A 23,127-nucleotide genomic window follows, 5' to 3' on the forward strand; every position below is an offset into this window, starting at 1 on the left:
TTTGTGTCAAATGGAGAGAAAACTACTTAGCATAACTGTGGTTGAAGAGATGGGCTTATTTGATACAATTACTATTTCTAATGACTTACTGCAAATACTCCAATTCTAGACCTGATATTTTTAAATGTCATGATTAAAATCACAAAGATATTGCAAATCATTAACCATTTCCAAACTGAAGATCTTGAGGACATTACAAGTAATTGTATAGCATGACACTGACCCTTAGGACTTACTAACATCATCCACAAAATGGACAGATATGAATGTAAAGCATGGATTAGAACATACTAACAGATCAATCATAGATATCTTATTATCATTATAGTACTAGACTGTGGAAAAAATGCTTATCCCTAGAAAAATATTTATAAACCATTTATATCATTATTACTGTCATCATTGGGCTTCATGAGACAAAGTCTCATTCTAGACCAAATGATGTTCCAATTTACATGTAGCCTCGGCTGCCCTCACATTCAGGTATATAGGATGTTTATAAGTCTGAGCTACCATACCTAACTGGCCTCAATAAATTTTACTGTATCTATGGGGTTAAAACTTCCCAACAAATGGACCAGAAGGAGAAAAAGAGAAATTAAGAACACATGTGGACTACATAAGTTTCTCTGAGTGTCTTGAACTAGTCATGGCATCTAGTTATGAAGTCTGAAATTATATTTTACAGCAATCATAAGGTTTTCAAAATTATTTTATTTATTAACAGTCCAGTCATCACCCCCTCCAGTCCTCCTTTCCACAGTTCCTCGTCTCAAAAGGATTTTAAAATGCTAACTTTTTGTACATCAAAAAAATACCAAATAGTAACTAACCAATACATGAAAACCCACAACGGCAGATTAGTCATTAATTGTGCTATCAAGCCAAGGGCTATAGAAATATCCTAAAGAAGATGTGATGTGTGCATTATGTATTGAGTTCTCCATGTGGTTCTGTGTGTCATTCAGGAGACAATGTGAGGGAATCGTTTGGGTCTTGGAAAAAAAGGACGTCCATTCTCCACATGCAAGCTCCTCCATGTGCCAAGAGGGAATACTGTGTCTGCTGTTATGCCAAATTTACGAAGACTTCTTCCCTTTGCAGCTCATCTCTCTATTCACACAGCAGAATGTGACGTTTCCTTCACACTGCACAATGGGGCAGGGATTTTGTCCATTCCCTTTTCACAGATACAGAGATATCTTTTACCACAATCATCATCATGTAGACCTGCCATACTGAAATACATACAGTATCCTGTTTTTCTTAGCGAATTCCTTGCCACAAAATCACTATAAAATAAAAAAGTTGTCAGTTATTAAAATTTGAGGTTGATATTGTTGTAGGGCATGATTTTTGCAACAAATTTTATTGACAAAAATGGAGAGAATAAGGAATGAATTACATGTGTATGACTAAAATATTTTTAGTTTCCCTAAAAGATGGTCTTGGGCCAGTGACTTGAATTGATAGGGACTGTTGACACCAAACCTGGCCATCGGTTTTTATCCCTCAGATGATGCACAATAAAGAAGAGACCTAAGTCCTTTCAGCTGTCAATGAATTACTCAGGTGTTGTAATGTGTGCATGCACATGCACATAAATCCACACAAAAAAGACATAAACAGTAAAAATTAGCATAGAAACTGTCTCTGATCATGACTCAATGCATTACCCTTTCCATACCACAAATTTTGGGCCCCAAGAAAGATTATTTTTAGCATTGCAGAAATAATAAGGGATAATTTTAAACTGAGTTTATTTTTCATGATATTTTGTGTCATGATGACAGATTGAAAAGAAGAAATATGTGGTTTCTAGCTGGGGCCCGACCCTTGCTTATTCCGGCCCAGAGCTCCCTGCTCCCAAACACCATGGGAGAGAGAGCTCACCACCCAGACAGGTGGGCACTCCTTAGACTGCAGCACAGGAGAGACCTCCAGTACTGCCCACCCTTGCACACATCCCTGGCCCAATAAGAAACTGTACAGGGCCTCTGAGAACAGGAAGAGAGTGGCACTCAACGCTGTGTTCCAGACACAGCCTGGATCTGAAGGGACCCAGTCAAACAGCTCCCTGCACCCAAATCTCGTGGGAGGGAGAACTATACCTTCAGAGGGGCAGACAGGCCTGGGAAGCCAGAGGAAACTATTCTCTGCCCACATTTCTGACTCTAGAGGAAAATGCCTAGCACCATCTGGGCCCCCTGAGCACATGAACCTGAGCAAAGGTGGGGCAGGCCCTTCTGCTTGCTTCCCTCACAGAGAACTGAAACCCAGCTCTGAGAAGATCCAGGCCCAAGACCAGAGGTAAGACCAACTTTCTGCTCCAAGTAGACTCAGGACACACACCCCCATGAACAGCTGAAGACCAGTAGACGGGAACGACTACAGGCCTGAAAGCCGAACACTCTGTTCCCATAACTGGAGGAAAGAAAACAGGAAAGCAGGTCTACAGCACTCCTGACACACAGGCTTATACAATGTTATAACCACTGTCAGAATTATCAGAACAAGGTAAAACCAGAGACAACATGATGGCAAGAGGCAAGCACATGAACCCATGCAAGGAAAACCAAAACTATATGGCATTATCAGAGCCCAATTCTCCCACCAAAGCAAACACTGAATATCTAAACACACTAGAAGAGCAAGTTCTAGATTTAAAATCACATTTGACCTTGATGATGGAGGACTTCAAGAAAGACATAAACAACTCCCTTAAAGAAATGCAGGAAAACACAAATAAACAAGCAGAAGCCCACAGAGAGGAAATGCAAAAATCCATGAAAGAATTACAGGAAAACACAATCAAACAGGTGAAGGAATTAAAAATGGAAATAAAAGCAATAAAGAAAGCACAAATGGAGACAAACCTGGATATAGAAAACCAAAGGAAGAGACAAGGAGCCATAGACACAAGCATCACCAACAGAATACAAGACATAGAAGAGAGAATCTAGGAGCAGAAAATTCCATAGAAATCATCAACACAACTGTCAAAGATAATGTAAAACAGGAAAAGGTACTGGCCAAATACATACAGGAAATCCAGGATACAATGAGAAGATTAAGCCTTAGGATAATAGGTATAGAAGAGAGTGAATACTCCCAACTCAAAGGACTAGTAAATATTTTCAACAAAAATCATAGAAGAAAGCTTCCCAACCTAAAGAAAGAGATGTCCGGAAACATACAAGAAGCCTACAGAACTCCAAATAGATTGGACGAGAAAATAAACTCCTCCTGTCACATAATAGTCAAAACACCAGATGCACAAAAGAAAGAAAGAATATAAATAGCAGTAAGTCAAATAACATATAGCCGCAGACCTATCAGAATTACACCAGACTTCTCACCTGAGACTATGAAAGGCCGAAGATCCTGGACCAATGCCATACAGACCCTAAGAGAACACAAATGCCAGCCCAGGTTACTGTTTCAAGCAAAACTCTCAATTAACATAGATGGAGAAGCCAAGACATTCCATGACAAAACCATATTTACACAATATCTTTCTACAAATCCAGCCCTACAAAGGACAATAAATGGTAAAGCCCAAAACAAGGTGGCAAGCTACACCCTAGAAAAACCAAGAAACTAATCATCTTGTCATTAAAACAAAGAAAAGCACACAAACATAGACTCACATCAAAACATGAATAAAACAGGAAGCAACAATCACTATTCCTTAATATCTCTCAACATCAATGGACTCAATTCCCCAATAAAAAGACACAGATTAAGGCACTGGATATGTAATGGGGACCCAACATTTTGCTGCCTACAGGAAACACACCTCAGAAACAAAGAGAGACACTACCTCAAAGTAAAAGGCTGGAAAACAACTTTCCAAGCAAATGGTTAGAAAAAGCAAGCTGGAGTAGCCATTCTAATATCGAATAAAATCGATTTTCAACGAAAAGTCTTCAAAAAAGATAAGGAAGGACAATTCATATTCATCAAAGGAAAAATCCACCAAGGTGAACTCTCAGTCCGAAATATCTATGCTCCAAATATAAGGGCACTTGCATACATAAAAGAAACCTTACTAAAGCTCATAGCACACATTGCACCTCACACAATAATAGTAGAAAATTTCAGCACCCCACTCCCATCAATGGACAGAACATGGAAACAGAAATTAAACAGAGACATAGACAGACTAAGAGAAACCATGAACCAAATGGATTTAACAGATATTTTTTAGAACATTCTATCCTAAAACAAAAGGATATACCTTCTTCTCACCACTGCATGGTACTTACTCCAAAACTGATCATGTAATTGGTCATAAAAGAGGCCTCAATATATACAGAAAGACAGAAGTGATCCCATGCATCCTATAAGAACACCACGGGCTAAAGCTGATTAGTAATCCTTTATGTAGATATACCACATTTTGTGTCAATTTCTCTGTTAGGAGACATCTGGGTCCTTCCCAGCTTTTAACTATTATAAGTAAGGCTGCTATAAACATAGTAGAGCATGTGTCCTTGTTATATATTGGAGAATCTATTGGGTATATGTACAGGATTTGTATTGGCTGAGTCCTCAGTTTTATGTCCAATTTTCTGAGGAACAACCAGAATGGTTTCCATAGTGATTGTATCAGCTTGCAATCCCAACAACATGGAGAAGTCTTCCTCTTTCTCCACATCTTCACCAGCAAATGCTGTAACTTGAGTTCTTGATCTTAGTCATTCTGACTGTTGTAGGTGGAATCCCAGGCTTGCTTTGAATTGTATTTTCCTGATGACTAAGGATTTTGAACATTTTTTAGTGCTTTCCATTCTGTGATGTCTATCTCCCTGAGTTCTTTGTATATGTAGGATGTTTGCCTGCATCAGCTGTAGGATTGCTAAAGATTTTTCCCAAACTGTTGGTGGCTATTTTGTACTCCTTGTGGTGTCCGTTGCTTTACAGAAGCTTCTCAGTTTTATGAGGTCCTATTTGTTGATTGTTGAACTTTGAGAGATATTCCCCTGTGCTCATATGTTGGAAGCTCTTCTCCATTTGCTATTCTTTTAGTTTTACTGTGTCTGATTTCACGTGCAAGTTCTTGATCCACTTCTACTTGAGCTTTGTACAATGAGGTAAGAATGGATGGATTTACATTCTTCTACATGCTAACCTCCCACTGAACCAGCACCATTTGATACAAATGATAAAAGGTTTTAAGTCCTGTGTTAAAGATCAAGTGACCATATATGTGTGTTCCATGATGGGTTTTCAATTGTATTACCTGACTGTCTGTCCCATAATGCACGCACAGAGGCAGAATTCATCAAAGTTCTTACGAGAAGTTCTTATGTGCTCACCCCTTAAAGAGACATCTACATCAACATCTTCACCTCCACACAAGAACCAAGAATCAGCGAATAGCAGGGAAAGGAACATAGAAAGAAAATTAGAACCAGAGAAGTGAAAAAGCTCTCTTAAATGCAGCCTTCTGTACAAGATAAAATTTCTGCAAAGATTATTTCTTCTTATTAAATCACTATTCTTAGATAACAGTTTCTGGAGAAGGAGAATCAATTATTTATTGAGCGTGAAGCCCAGATGACTTTCCTTTTTTTTAGTAGTTGAGCTACAATCATGCACCTATGGACAATTAATAATGAAGACATGAGGTAGTGAGACACAAGTCAGAGTTTTTTGGTTTGAGCAGAGGTTGATATGTTGATATATTATTTGTTGTATATAAAATACTCAAGAAAAAATATATAAAATTAATAAATTAAACAGTAAACTCTTTTCTACCAGATTATACATTAAAACATGTGAAATTTGTTCAACACAAGGCCTTCAAATGCGAGGTAGGCATCCATACATGAGCATATATGCACATGTTCTTATATTTATTAGTAACCGAAATTATATAAGCAAACAATAGTAAAAATGTCAAATAAATGTGTGAGAGACTGAAATTCAATGTATCTCTTATGATCATTCAGTCACTTCACAGCATCTCAAGTTATTGACTTGCTATTGCCTTGGGCATCTTGGAAGATACAATCCTGAGATGTATTAAGTATCTTTTGGTCAGTACCTTGAACACAAAACTTACCTGTCAAACACTGACTCAGACACTTCCTTATGCAACTTGCCTTTCCCCATGAACTCCATAGAAAATGAGGAAAGTCATGTGAAATGAGAGAAAAGCATTTGCAATCTCCCAATTTCCATACCACTGTTAGAGTATGAATGGTTCAGAAACTCACAGATTAAATGGGCTGTTGTCAATCCATGACCATTCCTTTTTTTTGTTATTATATGATGATCCAATCCAGTAATTGTCACGAATAATGTGGTCCTGAAGGAACTTCTGTAAAAGAAACAACACACCTCAGGATGAAATTCCTCTCTGTTTTATGAGAGAAGAGGAAGCACAATTTCCCAGCACTCCTTTGTCATCACCTGCTGTCCCGTCCTTCCACTGCTTAGTCCCATCATGATCATTTTTCTAAATGGACTTCTACTAGTAGTGCATTCATATCAAAACTATGTCATTTCAATGTTATTCAAAATAGAAACTTCAGTTTTCCTGTGATACTTTGCTCAAGACATGATTTGTGACTGTGATTCATAGACCAAGACTCACTATGAATACAAACCTGCACTTGAACTCACAATCTTTCTGCCTAAGGCCGATTAAAAACAAAAATCACATGCTATGTATTCAACAATAAGTGCATATTTGATTAAAAAAAGTACAGAATAACCAAGATACATCCACAGTCCTCAAGAAGGTTGAAAAATAGAGGGGCCCAAGTAAGGCTGGTTTAATTCTACGTGGGAGGTGTAAGAAAGTATTCTCTGCAGGCAGAAGTAGGAAATGACCTTGATCAGACTAGATAAGGGGAGACGATACAGAATATGGTCAGGTATGGGGGAATGGGCAAGAAACCCTTATGGGTAGCATAATGAATGAAAGTGTGCAACCTCTGGGGTTGGAAAGTGGGGAAGCCCTCTAGAAAGTGCTATAGACGTATAGACGTGAGAGGTTGGAGACTCTGAGGCCTCAGAGGGATGGAACTTAGATGAACTGCCCAGTAGTGGGGAAAGGGAACTCATAGATTACACATCCGGTAGAAATACAGGAGAACATCAATAGAAGGGTGGGGTTGCCATCCTACATTAAAAAACTCTGACTCAGAATTATTCCTCTCCAAATGAACTTTAGAAACAAAAATGGAGAAGAGACTGAGAGAAAGGCAGTGCAGTGACAGGCCCAAATTTTTGATCCATCTTGGAGCGTCTCCAAGACATAACATTATTACTGATGCTATAGTATGTATACAGACAATTGTCTAGCATGGCTGTCCTCAAAAAGACCTGAACTATCACCTGGCAGAGACACTTACACCAATCATTTAATTGAAGTCTAGGAACCCTGTGGTTGAATTTGGGAATGTCTGGAAGAAGCTGAGGAGGAGCGAAACCCTATAGCTGACCAGGAGTCTCAATTAATCAGAACCCCTTAGATCTCTGAGATACGAATCTACCAACCTCACAGCATACAACACCTTGTAAAAAGCCCCAGACAAATATACATCAGAGGACTCACTGGTCTGGCCTCATTTGGGGAAGATGCACCAAACCTCCAAAAGACTTGAGACCCAAGGAGTAGGCCTGGCCTGGCAGGAGAGTGGTGGTAGACTCTTTTTGGAGACAGAGGGAGGAGGAATGGGGTGAAAAACTATGGGAGGGAGAACCCTGAGTGGATAATGACTAATGGACTATAAAAAAATAAGTAAATAAAGGTAACCAAAAGGAAAAAGAACAGTGGAAAATAGCAGTTTATTCCCCACATGTATGTCCCAAACCCTGTGAATGTCAATATGGGCAGGAGGCCTGCATTTCTACAAGGAAGAAGTTAATGTGTTACACTTTACCCTCACATTTATTTCTATCCCCCAGGAATTACTGATGGAGACTCAGTTCATTCACCAGCAGGAATGTGCTTCTTTCAGTGCATTCAATCTGGTAATGCTTTACCATTAACAATGGAAGAAAAGAACCAAGTCATCTCTCAGACTGACCACAAATTACATGCTCCCTTAATCCGTGCTTGTAGTCTCCAATTCTCCTCCTTAAGCTTGGTTACCTTGGGTAACAGAGACTGGGTACGAGTTCAGCAAACTTGCTTTCTTTTTCTCCCTTGAAGCTAGCTAGATGAGGCTGTATTCTGGCCAAAGGAATGTGACTGAAAATACATTGAGTTAGCTCTAGGCCACTATAATGAAATTGCCATGCTCAAACTTCTACTCTTTTCCCTAACCGTTCAAAAACAGAACACAGAAGATGCAAGGACCTAACACATGACATAAGTTGTTCAGTTTTTGTCAATTTGTGCAAAAAATATACTTATGGATTATATTAATACTCTGTATTAATTTAATGTGTATCACCTATTACTAATATGAAAACTTACAATGTAGGCATAGGAATTTTCTTCCAATTATCTACATTTACACATTTTTTGTATAAATCTTGCATGTCTTTTGTTAAATTTATTAATGTTTTCTGGTTCTTGAGGATATTATAAATAGACTTGTTTTCTTAATAATTTCCTAATTTCATTGCCTGATTGTCCATATGTATTATAACATGCTCATTATATTGATCTTTTCTAAATGCTCAGCTAAACTCATGTGTTAGCTTAAGAATTTAATGAAGCTTCCATTGAATTTTCGATCTAAGAAATGTCAACTGTAAATAGAAATACATTAAATATTATTTTCCAATATAGTTATAATTATATCTTTTTCTTGCCTACTTGTTATAGCTAAACTCTCTAGTACAACACTGAATATAAATGACCAGAATGAGTAGTCTATCTTGTTGTTCACCTTAGAGGGCAATCATTGACATTACTCTGAAATACGATATGACCTGTGAGTTTTTTTTTTTTTCTGATGTCCATTTAGAAGTTGCATGCCTCACCTTCTATAACCCTCCCTTTCAAAAAAACACAGATCTTTGAAGAATTTCTGATGACCTATAACATTATTCCAATTCCATTCCTGAATGGTAGAGAAGGATATTGGAAGTGCTCGTATGGAAAGAAATAGCCTATCTTCAAAGAAATTTCATAAAGATATAAAGTGCTGTGTGAAACAATGTGCATGAAGCTCCATGCTACACAAAGCAACTTTCTATACTTCAGATGCAGAAGTGACAGAAATGATGAAGTAGAGATACTTGGCATCATTTAGGGTGTCTTACATGTGACATTGAAGTGGCATAATATTTAATTAAGGAACTGATTTTATTTTTTAAAATATGGGTAGGTTTAAATGTAGTTATGTTGATGGAGTTAGTGTATGTGTGTGTGTTTGTGTGCGTGTGTGTGTGTGTGCGTGTGTGTGTGTGTGTTTGGTGTGTGTGTGTGTGAGTGTCTGTGTGTGTTTCTGTATTCTATGTGCTTTACTTGATTTTGCTGGTAAGGGTTTAATTATTTCCTGTGTTTTCTTGAATGTAGATACCCTCTAGGATTCAAATTTTTCTTTTAGTGTATTCTTGGATTTGTCTTGAAATATCTTGTTTTCTCCATCTATGGTGCTTCAGAATTTTACTGGGTATTGTGTTCTGGGTTGGCATCTGTGATGTTTTAGAGATTTCCACATATCATATCTGAAGTCATGTGTAATTCTAATTATTCTGCCTTCGACTATTACCTACCTATTTTCACTTGGAGCATTTAATATTCTTTATTTCTCTGTAGTATTTTTGTTTTGATCAATATGCTGTGAGAGTGTTTTCTTTTCAATCTCAGTCTAATTTCTGTTCTAAAAGCATCTTCTATGTGTATAGGCTTCCCTTTATATAGTTGACTGTTTCTTTATTTTGGAAAAGTTTTATTTTTAACTTTCCTGAAATATTCTGACTTGGAGGTGGGACTCTTTGACTTTTGTTTCTATTATTCTGAGCTTAGGTCTCTTCATGGTATCACAGATTTCATGGATGTGTTGTGTAAGGAATTTTTTAGATTTAACATTTTATGTGACTGATGTATTAATTTTTTCTATTGTATTTTCTATGTCTGAGGTACACAGAGAATTCTCAAAAAATGAAACTCAAATAGCCAAGAAGCACTTATATAATGTTGAAATCCCTTATCCATTGGGGAAGCACAAATCAAATCAACTCTGAGATCCCATCTTACCCCAAGCAGAATGGCTAATATCAAAAAATTCAAGTGATAGCCCATGTTGGGTAAGATGTATAGCATGGTGAAAACTCCTTCATTGCTGGTGGGGCTGCATATTTGTACAACCACTTTGGAAATCAATTTAGTGGTTTCTCAGAAAACTGGCAATAGTTCTATCCTAAGACCCAGCTATACCACTCTTGGACATATACGCAAAATATGCTGCACCATTCCAAAAAGACAGTTGCTCAACTATGTTCATAGAAACGTATTCATAAGAGCCAGATGGTGGAGAGTGCTTAGATGTACTGAAGAATGTATAAATAATATGGTACATCTGTATAATGGAATACAAATTAGCTATGAAATCAAAGACATCATGACTTTTTCAGGAAAATGGATGGAACTTTAGAATATAATCCTGACTAATGTTGTCCAGCCCCCAAAAGGAAAGGCATGGTATGAATTCACTTCTACATAGTTATTAGCCATAAAATACAAGGTGCCCATGCTATACTACACAGGCCTTATTAGGATGGAAAGAAAGAGTGGAACAAGCAAGGATGCTTCAGTCCCACTTGGAAGGTGAAATGGATGGACATAGAAAAGAAATGGAAAATTGGAACTGGGTGGGAAAGGGTATAAGATGGGGAGTGGGTTTAACAGATATTTATAGAACATTCTATCCTAAAACTAAAGGAAACACCTTCTCACCATCTCATGGTACTTTCTCCAAATTGACCAGATAATCAGTCATAAAACAAGCCTCAACAGATACAGAAAGGTAGAAATAATCCTGTGTGTACTATCAGACCACTTTGGACTAAAGATGGTCTTCAATAACAATAAGGAAAGAATGTGCAAAATTACATGGAAGTTGAACAATGCTCTACTCAATGTTAACCTAGACAAGGAAGAAACAAATAAAGATATTAAAGACTTCTTAGAATTAAATGAAAATTAAAGTACAACATACCCAAATTTATGGGACACAATGAAAGTAGTGCTAAGAGCAAAAGTCATAGCTCTGCGTGCCTGCAGAAAGAAACAGGACAGAGCAAACATCATCAGCTTGACATCACACCCAAAGTCTCTGGAACAAAAAGAAGCAAACACACCCATGAGGAGTAGAAGGCAGGAAATAATCAAACTCAGAGCTGAAATCAACCAAGTAGAAACAAAAAGGACTATACAAAGTATCAACAGAACCAAAAGCTGGTTCTTTGAGAAAATCAACAAGGTAGATAAACCCTTAGCCAGACTAAACAGAGGACACAGAGTGTGTCCAAATTAACAGAATCAGAAATAAAATGGGAGGCATAACAACAGAGCCAGAGCAAATTCAAAAAATCATAAGAACCTATGCCAAAACCCATATTCAACAAAACTTGAAAATCTTCAGGAAATGGACAATTTCCTAGACAGATAAAAGTTGCCCAAGTTAAATCAGGAACAAATAAATCATGTAAACCACCCCATGACTCCTAAAGAAATAGAAGCAGTCATTAAAAGTCTACCAACCACAAAGAGCCCAGGGTTCAGTGCCTAATTCTATCAGACCTTCATAGAAGACCTCAGACCAATACTATCTAAACTATTCCACAAAATTGAAACAGATGAAGCTCTACTGAATTCCTTCAATGAAGCCACAATTACTCTTATACCTAAACCACACAAAGACCAAACAAAGAAAGAGAACGTCAGACCAATTTCCCTTAGGAATATTGACACAAAGATATTCAATAAAATTCTTGCTAACCTAATCCAAGATCACATCAAAACAATCATCCATCGTGATCAATTAGGCTTCATTCCAGGGATGCAGGGATATTTTAATATATGGATAACCATCACCATAACCCACTATATAAACATACTGAAATGTAAAGACACATGATCATTTCATTAATTGCTGAGAAAGCATTTGACAAAATTCAACACCATTCCATGATAAAAGTCCTGGAAAGAAAAGGAATTCAAGTCCCATACCTATACATAGTAAAAGCCATATACTGCAAACCAGTAACTAATATTAAAATAAATGAAAAGAAACTTGGAGAGTAATCCCGCTAAAATCAGCGACTAGACAAGGCTGCTCACTCTCTCCCTACTTATTCAATAGAGTTCTTGAAATCCTAGCCAGAGCAATCAGACAACAAAAGGAAACCAAGGGGACACAGTTTGGAAAGGAAGAAGTCAAAATACACTGTTTGTAGACGATATGATTGTATACTTAAGGGATCCCAAAGTTTAACCAGAGAAGTACCAAACCTGATGAACACCTTCAGCTAAATCAGTAGCCTTCCTCTACAAAAAAGGGAAACAAGCCGAGAAAGAATTCAGGGAAATAACACCCTTCATAATAGTCCCAAATATTATAAGATACCTCAGTGTGACTTTAACCAAGCTAGTTAAAGATCTGTATGATAAGAACTTCAAGCTTCTGAAGAAAGAAATTAAAGATCTCAGAAGATGGAAAGATCTCCCACGCTCATGGATTGGCAGAAATAATATAGTAAAAATGACCATTTTACCAAAAGCGATCTACGGATTCAATGCAATCTCCATCAAAATTCCAACCCAATTCTTCATAGAGTTAGACAGAACAATTTGTAAATTCATCTGGAATAACAAAAAACCCAGGAGAGCTAAAACTATCTTCAACAATACAAGGATTTCTGGGGAATCACTATCACTGAAATCAAGCAGTATTTCAGAGCAATAGTAATAAAAACCAAATGGTATTGGTACAGAGACAGACAGACAAGTGGAATAGAATTGAATACCCAGAAATGAATCCACACACCTATGGTCACTTGATTTTTGACAAAGGAGCCAAAACCATCCAATGGAAAAAAGATAGCATTTTCAGCAAATGGTGCTGGTTCAACTGGAAGTCAGCATGTAGAAGAATGCAGATGAATCCATTCTTATCACCCTCCACATCATACCAGATACACTCAAACTAATAGAAGAAAAACTGTGGAAGAATCTCGAACACATAGGCACTGGAGAAAATCTCCTGAACAAAACACCAATGGCTTATATTTTAAAATGAAGAATTGAAAAATGGGATCTCATTAAACGACAAGGCTTCTGTAAGGCAAAGGACACTGTTGTTAGGACAAAGTGGCAAACAACAGATTGGGGAAAGTTCTTTGCCAATCCTACAACAGATAGAGGGCTTATATCTAAAATATACAAAAAACTCAAGAAGTTAGACTGCAGGGAGACAAATAAACCTATTAAAAATTGGGGTTCAGAACTAAACAAAGAATTCACAGCTGAGGAATGCTGAATGGCTGAGAAGCACCTAAAGAAATGTTCAACATCTTTACTCATAAGGGAAATGCAAATCAAGTCAACCCTGAGATTCTACCTCACACCAATTGGAATGGCTCAAAGCAAAAACTCCGGTGACAGCAGATGCTGGCAAAGATGTGGAGAAAGAGCAACACTCCTCTATTTTTGGTGGCATTGCAGACTAGTACAACCATTCTGGATGTCAGTCTTGATATTCCTTAGAAAATTGGATATTAAAATGCCTGTAGACACAGCTATACATCTCTTGGCATATACTGAAAAGATGACCCAATATATAACAAAGACACATGCTCCACTATGTTCATTGCAGCCTTATTTATAATATCCAGAAACTGGAAAGAACCCAGATGCCCTTCAACAGAGGAATGGATACAGAAAATATGGTACATCTACACAACGGAATACAACTCAGCTATCAAAAAATGACTTTATGAAATTCATAGGCAAATGGATTGAACTATAAAATATCATCCTGAGTGAGGTAAACCAATCACAGAGAAACACACATGGTATGCACTCATCGATTATTGGATATTAGACCAAATGCTCAAATTACCCAAGATGCATAGAACACATGAAACTCAAGAAGGATGACCAAAATGCGAATGATCCACTCCTTCTTTAAAAGGGGAACAAGAATATCCTTGGGAAGGAAATAGAGAGGCAAAATTTAGAACAGAGGCTGAAGGAACACCCAATAATTGCCTGGCCCACAGGTGACCCATACATATACAGCCACCAAACTAGATAAGATGGATGAAGGAAAGAAGTGCACGCTGACAGGAATTGGATGTAATCTCTCCTGAGAGACACAGCCAGAATACAGCAAATAAAATCATGAATGCCAGCAGCAAACCACTGAACTGAGAACGGGACCCCTGTTGAAGGAATCAGAGAAAGGACTGGAAAAGCTTGAAGGGGCTCGAGACCCCATATGAACAACAATGCCAAGCAACCAGAGCTTCCAGGGACTAAGTCACTACCTAAAGACTATACATGGACTGACCCTGGGCTCCAACCTCATAGGTAGCAATGAATAGCCTAGTAAGAGCACCAGTGGAAGGGGAAGCCCTTGGTCCTGCTATGACTGAACCCCCAGTGAACGTGATTGTTGGGGGGATGGTGGTAATGCGGGGAGGATGGGGAGTGGATCACCCATATATAAGGGGAGGGGGTGCTAGGGGGATGTTGGCCCTGAAACCTGGAAAGGGAATAACAATCAAATGCAAACAAGAAATACCCAAGTTAATAAAAATGGGGGAAAAAAAGAAGGGGGATGGGAAACTCAGGATTTGGTTTCGTAATGTGTAGTAGGGATAACATGATTACAATGAGAATTAGTGGCCATCTACTACTGATCGGAAGGGTAGGGCCATTTCTAGAATATTCTGGAGAATTTGGATATGGAAGGTGCACAAGAATCAAGAAGGGAGGGCTGGAGAGATGGCTCAGCTGTTAAGAGCACCCGACTACTCTTCCAGAGGTCCTGAGTTCAATTCCCAGCAACCACATGGTGGCTCACAACCATCTGTAAAGGGATCTGATGCCCTCTTCTGGTGTATGTGAAGACAGCTACAGGGTACTTATATATAATAAATGAATAAATCTTTAAAAAAAATCAATAAGGGTGTCCTTAACTGTGACTCACAGTATTGGGGATATGTAGCCTATCCAATCCGCCCACAAATTTTTTTATCCCAAAACTGACTTTGTCTACAAGTCATGCAGAGATTGGGGATGGAGCAAAGACTTCCCAGATAGGAACAGCCAATTGATAATTGGCTCAACTTGAGACCCATCCCATTGTAAAAACAACAACCCCTAGCCCTATGAGTGGTACTTGATTATGCTTGCAGACAAGAATTTGGGGGCTCCACCCAGTAGCTGATACCTTCACATGCAGACGCCCATACCCAAACAGTTGATGGAATTTCAGAAATATTATTGAAGAATGTATGCCCCAAAAGGTGATAGAATCTTGACAGGAAGACCAACAGAAGTAACTAAACTGGAAAAAAACCAAAAAACTAAAAAATACTGGAAAAAAACTAAAGCTCAACTAATTTCCTTGTTGTCATCTGATTACTCATCTCAGGCATATGCATTTCCAGGTCCTGAAGAGAAAACAATAAACATCAGTGGCTTATTTGGAACACCAAGGAGAAAAATGACTTTCAGCAAGAGGATGTGCTATACCAAAGGGTTAAAATTCATGAGGCGAAGGCTTGTTTTTTTGAGGCACTCTCTTGTAGACTCCTAAGAAAAGGAGGAGATTGAAAGACACTAGTGTCTTTGTAGTAACAAGTCTCCTCTTAACATACCTGAGTCCCACAGTTTTATTCAAATTACAGGAAAACCACATACTTTTTAAAAATTCAAGATTCAGTATCTCATATTTCTGGGGAAGAAATAGAGTATAAGAGAATAAGGGGCAAGTAAATATCTACAGTACCAGTTCATCCTTATCATCTATCTTCAGAAAGGACAAGCTGTAGTTCTGACAGGTCTGTTTACATTCATGCCATATCCTTATATCCATGGTGAAATAATAACATTTTATACCATAGCAGAACCAGTGCATTTCATCACACCCGCCTACAGAAAGAATGAAAATAGTTAAACATTGTTTACTTGGATTGTGTTATCAGTACAATGTATTTATGAAGGCTGTGTAAAAAAAAAAGTAAAATGTCACAGTTCTTCGAAACAGGGATTTCATAATGCTCAGAGAACCGTGCACACTCATGATCTATATAACATTGTTAAACCATTAGAAATAAAGAGACATTTTATGTGTCAATCATGGATGAGTCAATAGAAAAAATGTAGCCTGTATATACAAAAGAATCCTCCTTATCCTTTAAAAAGAATGAAACAGCTGGGCATGATGATTAGGCCTATATCCTGAGGACTCCAAAGACAGAGACAGGAAGAATACTACCAATTTGAGGCCGTTATTATTCATGGGTGTGAAATACTTCAAAGATGATCTAGAGCTCTTTTTTTTCCTCTCTCAATTTTTATAATATAGCAGTTTTAGATATATTTAGTCTTTACATAATGAGAATCATCACATCCTACTCTCTCAGCATGATGAGATAAAAAAACAAGAACTCTTCATAAACTCTAAATCTTGAAAAAATATTTAATGATGATTGAAAAACAGTATCAGTTAAGAATGACCAGAAGCAATGAAGGTTAAGAAAGTTTTCTTGTGACACTTCCAGTTTCATTCATGTGTCAATGACCCTGGTGCAATGTCGGCAAACCATGGTTAATTGCCCCTGTCCACTGCAGGGAGGATCCCTTTATTATAAACAGGCCAACTTTCTAAAGGTAAGTCTGATGAAACACACACACACACACACACACACACACACACACACACACTCACACACACAATTATTTTTATAACTGCACCCATGTAAACCTTTAATTCTATTTTAGAATGAGTACTTGATAAGTGTACTCTATTAAAAACTTCTGTGAGCGTGTCAAATGAGGAAGCGAATGATGGCAGCAACCCATTGAACTGAGAACAGGATCTCCATTGGAGGAATTAGAGAAAGTATTGAAGGAACTTAAGGGGCTTGCAACCCCATAAGTACAACAATGCCAACCAAACAGAGTTCTAAGGGACTAAACCACTACCCAAAGACTATATATGAACTGACCCATGGATGCAGCTACATGTATAACACAGGATAGTCTTGTTAAGCACCAATGGGGGCAGAAGCCCTTTGTTGTGCCAAGGCTGGATCACCAATGTAGAGGAATGTCAGGGTGAAGGAAGGGGGAGTAGATGGGGAAGAGACTGGGAGAGAGGACTTATGTTTGTGAAACTGGAAAAGGGAAAAAAAAGAACTTCTGTGTTATATCAGCAACAAAGTGGGACTCTCAGACTTTCTCCTGGAACAAAAAAATTATCAGGATTACCGATTTGTGATTCCATCCCCAGGGAGCTAGAAGTGTACCAAACATAGAAACTATAATATTCTCCTAACCCAGACAGGGTTTTCTGTGTTTCCAAGACCTTATGGAAATAAGGAACCTTCAAATGATTAACCCAGTGATCACCAGAATCTTAAGCTGAAATTTGGCATTCAAACCTTCTCTAAAAAAAAAAATAGATGATAATGCAATTCTGCATTCTTGGTCCTCCCCTGCTACATACCTGTGTGCTGAGGGGAAGCTAAAACAGTCTTAGTTTTCTTGTACCATCTGTTCTGTTCTCTGTTGATTAAGTCTAGAAGAGCATTGTAGTGAACACTCTCTACAGACATATTTCTCAGCGTTTCTTCCTTTAAATTGATGTCCTTTTCCATGGTGCTGCAGTTATGCTGACGGTTTTGAGTTTTCTGTAGTTCATGTTTTTCATTACTATACTGAAAAACTAGAGTAGTCACAGGTTTAACAGCATAAATGTCCATAAAGTATATATATTAAAATTTAAGATTCAAGAAAAAACTTCATGTTGACAGTCAACACATCATTATTTTCATTGGTACTTAACATTTATAAATCAACACATCTATTAACTCACTGTTGAAATGGATACATAATTTTTTCTCTATAGTTAAGTTGATTGTAAAATAAATAATACAGCTGAAGGAAATTATGTTGGAGGTAAGTTCCAATTACTTAATATTTACAGCATAATTAGACAAATAAAAACCTAAGTAAAATATTCAGTAAATACTTAACACATCATGGAAATTTGAACTAAAAAAGTTAAGTAAGGGGATGATTATTATTGAAACATAAAGTGTGTAAACTATCCACATCCATAGCTATGTATTAGCATAGCCTAGAAACGATAATCTGTAATATTAAGGAATCTAGTAAAGTTTAACTTTTAATGTTTCAGGACAGATGAAGTCTTTTTACTTAACTATGACCTCAATATACATTGAAGAAAAAAGAAAAGAAGATCATCAATTATTTGCGCAGCTGTTTCTCACAAAATGTTTGAATAAAGTTAACAATCATCTTAGCTCAGAAATGTAGACTACCAACAAGTCCTCAGAAGGAGCATGGCCAAGTGTGAGAAAAAGCAGGACAGCTGCTAACCACCCCAGAGCTAACAGATTAAGTATGAAAGCGAACAGAGTACTGCAGAGTATCAGGAAAATTTATTAAAGTCCAGAGATTGTTGCCCATTCCATGATTATAGGCAGGACAATGGACATAGTGTACAACTGAAGGGTTCATGTCTAAAGCTCTTCTTTAGGCAGAAGGTCAAATAAGATATATCTTAATTACTCACTGTTTGTCACCAATGCTGCAACAGTTACCATCAGAACGGAGCAGAGGATTCCAAGTGCTATCACAATGAGCTTCCAGGGGACTGAACTCTCTTAAATCAACAAAACAAAGCAAGGAAATGAACATCATTAAAAAAGTATGTCTCAATACTAACTACAATTTTGTATACCATAGAAACAAGGGAAAATTATGCTCAAGTATATGATACAAACAGACTGAATATGTGCTCTCAAAATTGTAAATTTCTACTTAAAATACACTCACTGTAGAAATTCTACATGACTGAAGTTTCACAATTTGTAATTACTGTAGGCTTGGCCTTGTATTGTTATTCCTGACTTAGCCTAGAAGGAGCTGGTTATTAGACATGTGCCCTTACCCAGTACAAAAAGAAGATACAGGCATTCTACACAAAGCACTGGAGGCATAGATACAATCCAAGTACAAGAAAACAAAGTAGAGTATGCAGTCCAGAAAGAAAGATAACTGAGATTGGATAGGTAAAAAAAGTGATGGATGTTCTTGAGAAGTGATAGGGAACCACAGATATTCTCGACCTGATCTCTATAAATCCCAATCTTTGAAAGTTGATAAGTCCACTCTCTCTTGACCCTGTAATTTTGATATTGATCTATATAATACTAAGTATTTGGGTGTATTTGAGGAATTTGGAATCTGAAACTCATGCCTCTGACTAACTAGGTCAAAGAAGAAACAGATATTAGTTTGGAGCACAGCTGTGACAGTGTGTATAGAGCAAATAAAATTAAAAGAAAATAAAAAGTAATATTTCTGCTTTTTCATTAATATTCCAAATTATTCTTTGAGGTTTTCAGAAATTTACACTGTGTTTTACTCATTCCCACACCCACTATTCCTCTCATCACCTCTCCCTTCATCTGAAACTTTATTTCTTGTATGAGACTGCTTGTTCTTATGGACAACTGTTGTTGCCTATTGCATTAGATGTTGGGGATATTTATGACATTAAAACACTTTCCCGAGAATGAAAGTATTGTTTCTAATGCATAAGCTTCATTTCCATAAGATTTGTTTCTCTAGATCATCTTTTTTCACAGACTTGTTTGTCTTTATTTTAAAGTTCCAGAATTTTCCTTTACTAGACAAAATAATAATAAATTAATAGTTTCTCATTTCTTGTTTCTCAAGTAATTTTTATGAATTTATATTGTTCTACTCTCCCCCTCTGATTTATTTTGCAACTACCTAAAAACTAAAGAATAGAAGTAGGGTTATAATTCTTTTCCTTTTTATTTAAAATGTGATTGCTGTATTTTTAAATATAGTTTTGACCAATATTGTACTTGATTACTCTCCACCTAATACTGTTTTTTTTTTTTTTTTGGCCAAGATGCTTCTGCATAACCATGTCCAGATGAAATGGAAAATTATTGTTTTCTATAGAAGCTAGAAGGATGTTTTTAAAATTTTAAAATGCACAAAACATGAAATTTTAGATACTTAAAACACTTACCTCTGTGGCCATTTTCTTTAGCACTTCGAGTATCCTCAGACCTCACTTTGTTCTGGAACACTGACGACTTATGAAATCTCACAGTTGTGTAAGTAACCTCTTGCTCAGTCATATTTTGGAATATATGAAGTATACTAGAGCCTTGAGAATTGTTTTTTTTTCAAAGTTTAAATGTCCACCTATAGGAAGGTACCTAGATCTGATGATAAAGATGGTTGGGAAAGGGTGGGGTCTGAATAAATCCCTTAATACCCAAACACCCAGACACGAACTGATCCCGATTAACATTGCAGATGAGGACTCGTTGTACATTTATGTTATAGTCATTTATATTTCTAAGGGTCCCAGCAATTATTGTTATGAAATGTGGAAAAAGTTACATATTTACTAATAAGTCATTATAATCGTGGCATAACTCCTTTGTTCAAAATGTTCAACACATAAACATTTTAGGTTTTATATTTGTATCACTGAAAACATAGAAATACATTTAGACAATCTATTTGAATAGAAAACATCAAAGCTTTAGGAATAAAAAAAGTGTTGTTTTAAAATTATTTACACAGTTTGATAAACACATGAATACAAAAATGTCATTTCAGTCTTTTTTATTCATTCTTGACTCTCAGAGATTTCCAGAAACAATCTTCAAAAGAATATTTGAAGGTTAATACGGCAGGAGATCCAAGACATAGAAATATCTTTGGGGTTGAAGTCCCAAAACTTTGAGATGCCCAACCTCTCCACCAAGCCACAGCCTACCCATTCCTCTCTATTCTTGGACCTGGTAAATGGATTCAACTAGAAAAAATTCTACTGAGCTGGATAAACCAGACCCAGAAAGACAAATGCTGAATATTCTCTCTTATCTGAGGCCCCTGGTTCAAATTCTTCGGAAATGCATTGAAACCTTTAGTAACTGCAGAACCAGGAAGATAGAAAGGGAGTATTTGTGAAGAGGACATGGGAGCAACAGAGAGAGGCATAGTCGATACAATATGAAGTTTTAATCTCAAACCCTTCCATGTACATAATCATGTTACATATAATATACTCATACATGGTGTTTCAAGAAGAGGACTTATGAAAATAAATTTTGTCACTTTGCAGTATACATGAGCTAACGTCCATGAAGGACACAATCTGACAATAGATAACAATGCATTTGTAAATGTAAAATATTTGTAAGTGACATTACCCTCACATTAATAACAGAGATGTGTGCCAGCATATGATACGGGCAAGCTGCACGTTGATTGCATTCTTATCTAGTTTTTTTTAAGTTATGAAGATTTCTGAAGTGATTCATTTTTTGCCTTATTTCTTGACATAAAAAGCATCCAACTACAGAATAATTTTTCAAAATTGTTGTTTGTTATTATTGCTCAAGCAAAGGTTCATGTGTCTGGAAGACAATTTTACAAATTTTACTCTCCAAATTCATGTGAGTTCCACGGATCAAAATCAAGTATTCAGTCAGGTTTGTGCACCAAGTTCATTTACAGACTGACCCATATAACCTGGTTAATAATTTGACATCATTTAAATGGATAATATATAAACACTTGATCCATTTAAAGAGTTATGATCTCCATACATCCTTCAACCTTAATTTCTTAGCACACAACACAAGTCACAGCATATGCTGAGAGAAAATACTAGTACAGAATAATATTTTCACATGCTGCCAGAGTTAATCTGATCTAATACAACCAACATGGCTTCCCCATCTATCTGGCTCTCATGTCACACCATCTGAAATTCTCTAAAATATTTGATCATTTGATAGAAAAAGAAGAAAAGCAGCGATTGTTACCTGTCTCTCTATCCCAATGCGATTCTCGTGGAGGAAATTGGTCACCCAATTGGTGGAAAAGTTGACCTTTACATGTCTGTATACCCTAAGAGGCTCAGAGAAAAATGACAAAACTAAATTTCTTTTGAGTGGTACTCAACCTCATGATTTTCTGCCCCTCCTCTTGACCAAACCAAAAAGAGGAAATTGCTTAATGAAAGCTGACTATGAGAGCAAAGCAAAGAAGCAACATATTGTTCCAGATGCTGAAAAACAAATGTTCACAATTGATATTTGAAGATTGAGAAGATGTAAACTCCTGCAGAGAGAGTAAAGCCAGTGTCCTTAGCAAAACCACAAGGAAAAAGATGGACTGACGTTGTGAAAAATACTAAAAAATGCACCAATTCATACAAATGCCTGCTATTCTCTGGCCTCACTGGTCCCGACACTTCCATTGCTATCCCCATGTAGTGACAGCCCTACTTGCTGTTCTCTTGTGTGGATTCTGCTCACATTCCCAGCCACCTGCCCTCTGTGGTTAGCAGTCACAAATCCCTAAAATCCTATAAAATCAAAAGTCTACAGGTTTGTAATTAATCAATTAGATTTATATCAGTAAATTCTCATTCCAAAAAACATCCCAATTGATATTGATGTTAACTGTCCACCTAGATAAGACAAACTGTCCTGCAATTATGCATCCCTTATTAGATATTCATAGCTACTTGTGGCTATTTAAAACCATATGGAATCTGGATGTATTTTATCTTCTTTCCTCTTCCTCCCTTTCTGAGTCTCTCCAACTCTCTGAACCTTTTCTAAAATTCTCAGTCTGCCTTTCTTTTTTACTGCCCAATCACAGGCTTTTGCTTTATCTCATACCTGCCTTCACCTACATATAGGCAGCAATCCACAGACTGAAACTCCTCCTTGTTTTTTAACAGACTGTTGGATATATCCTTTATTCTACAATTTTTAAAGTTATTCCTTGATTTTGAATTATGTGAATTATATCTAAGTATGTACGAGGAAACCCTTTAAAGCACTCACATTTCCACTGGTAATGTCTTTCTTTATACTCTTATACCT

At 37.0% G+C, this 23,127-nt stretch overlaps 1 protein-coding gene across 1 annotated transcript; it reads right to left on the bottom strand.

The window, feature by feature from the left end:
- Positions 1-694: 694 nt before the first annotated feature.
- Positions 695-22,291, bottom strand: Ly49i4 (Ly49 inhibitory receptor 4). The gene is made up of 7 exons (NM_001009495.3): positions 22,057-22,291; positions 20,241-20,439; positions 18,747-18,836; positions 17,655-17,873; positions 15,933-16,075; positions 6,225-6,328; positions 695-1,292 (listed from the first exon to the last, which is right to left on the bottom strand). The coding sequence occupies exons 2-7, from the start codon at positions 20,350-20,352 to the stop codon at positions 1,118-1,120; spliced, it is 843 nt and encodes a 280-aa protein (NP_001009495.1). The 5' UTR covers positions 20,353-20,439; positions 22,057-22,291; the 3' UTR covers positions 695-1,117.
- Positions 22,292-23,127: the final 836 nt, after the last annotated feature.

The sequence above is a fragment of the Rattus norvegicus genome, chromosome 4 (genome assembly GCF_036323735.1).
Source record: "Rattus norvegicus strain BN/NHsdMcwi chromosome 4, GRCr8, whole genome shotgun sequence".
Lineage (NCBI taxonomy): Eukaryota > Metazoa > Chordata > Mammalia > Rodentia > Muridae > Rattus > Rattus norvegicus.

Excerpts from the sequence above, each read along its gene's own strand:
- Ly49i4 (NM_001009495.3), bottom strand. The coding sequence starts at position 20,352 with ATGACTGAGCAAGAGGTTACTTACACAACTGTGAGATTTCATAAGTCG. Across the intron at positions 17,874-18,746 it reads TGCAGCATTGGTGACAAACA|TTTTTCAGTATAGTAATGAA; the intron begins GTGAGTAATTAA and ends TGACTACTCTAG. Across the intron at positions 6,329-15,932 it reads TAGATGATAAGGATGAACTG|AAGTTCCTTCAGGACCACAT; the intron begins GTACTGTAGATA and ends TTTCTTTTACAG.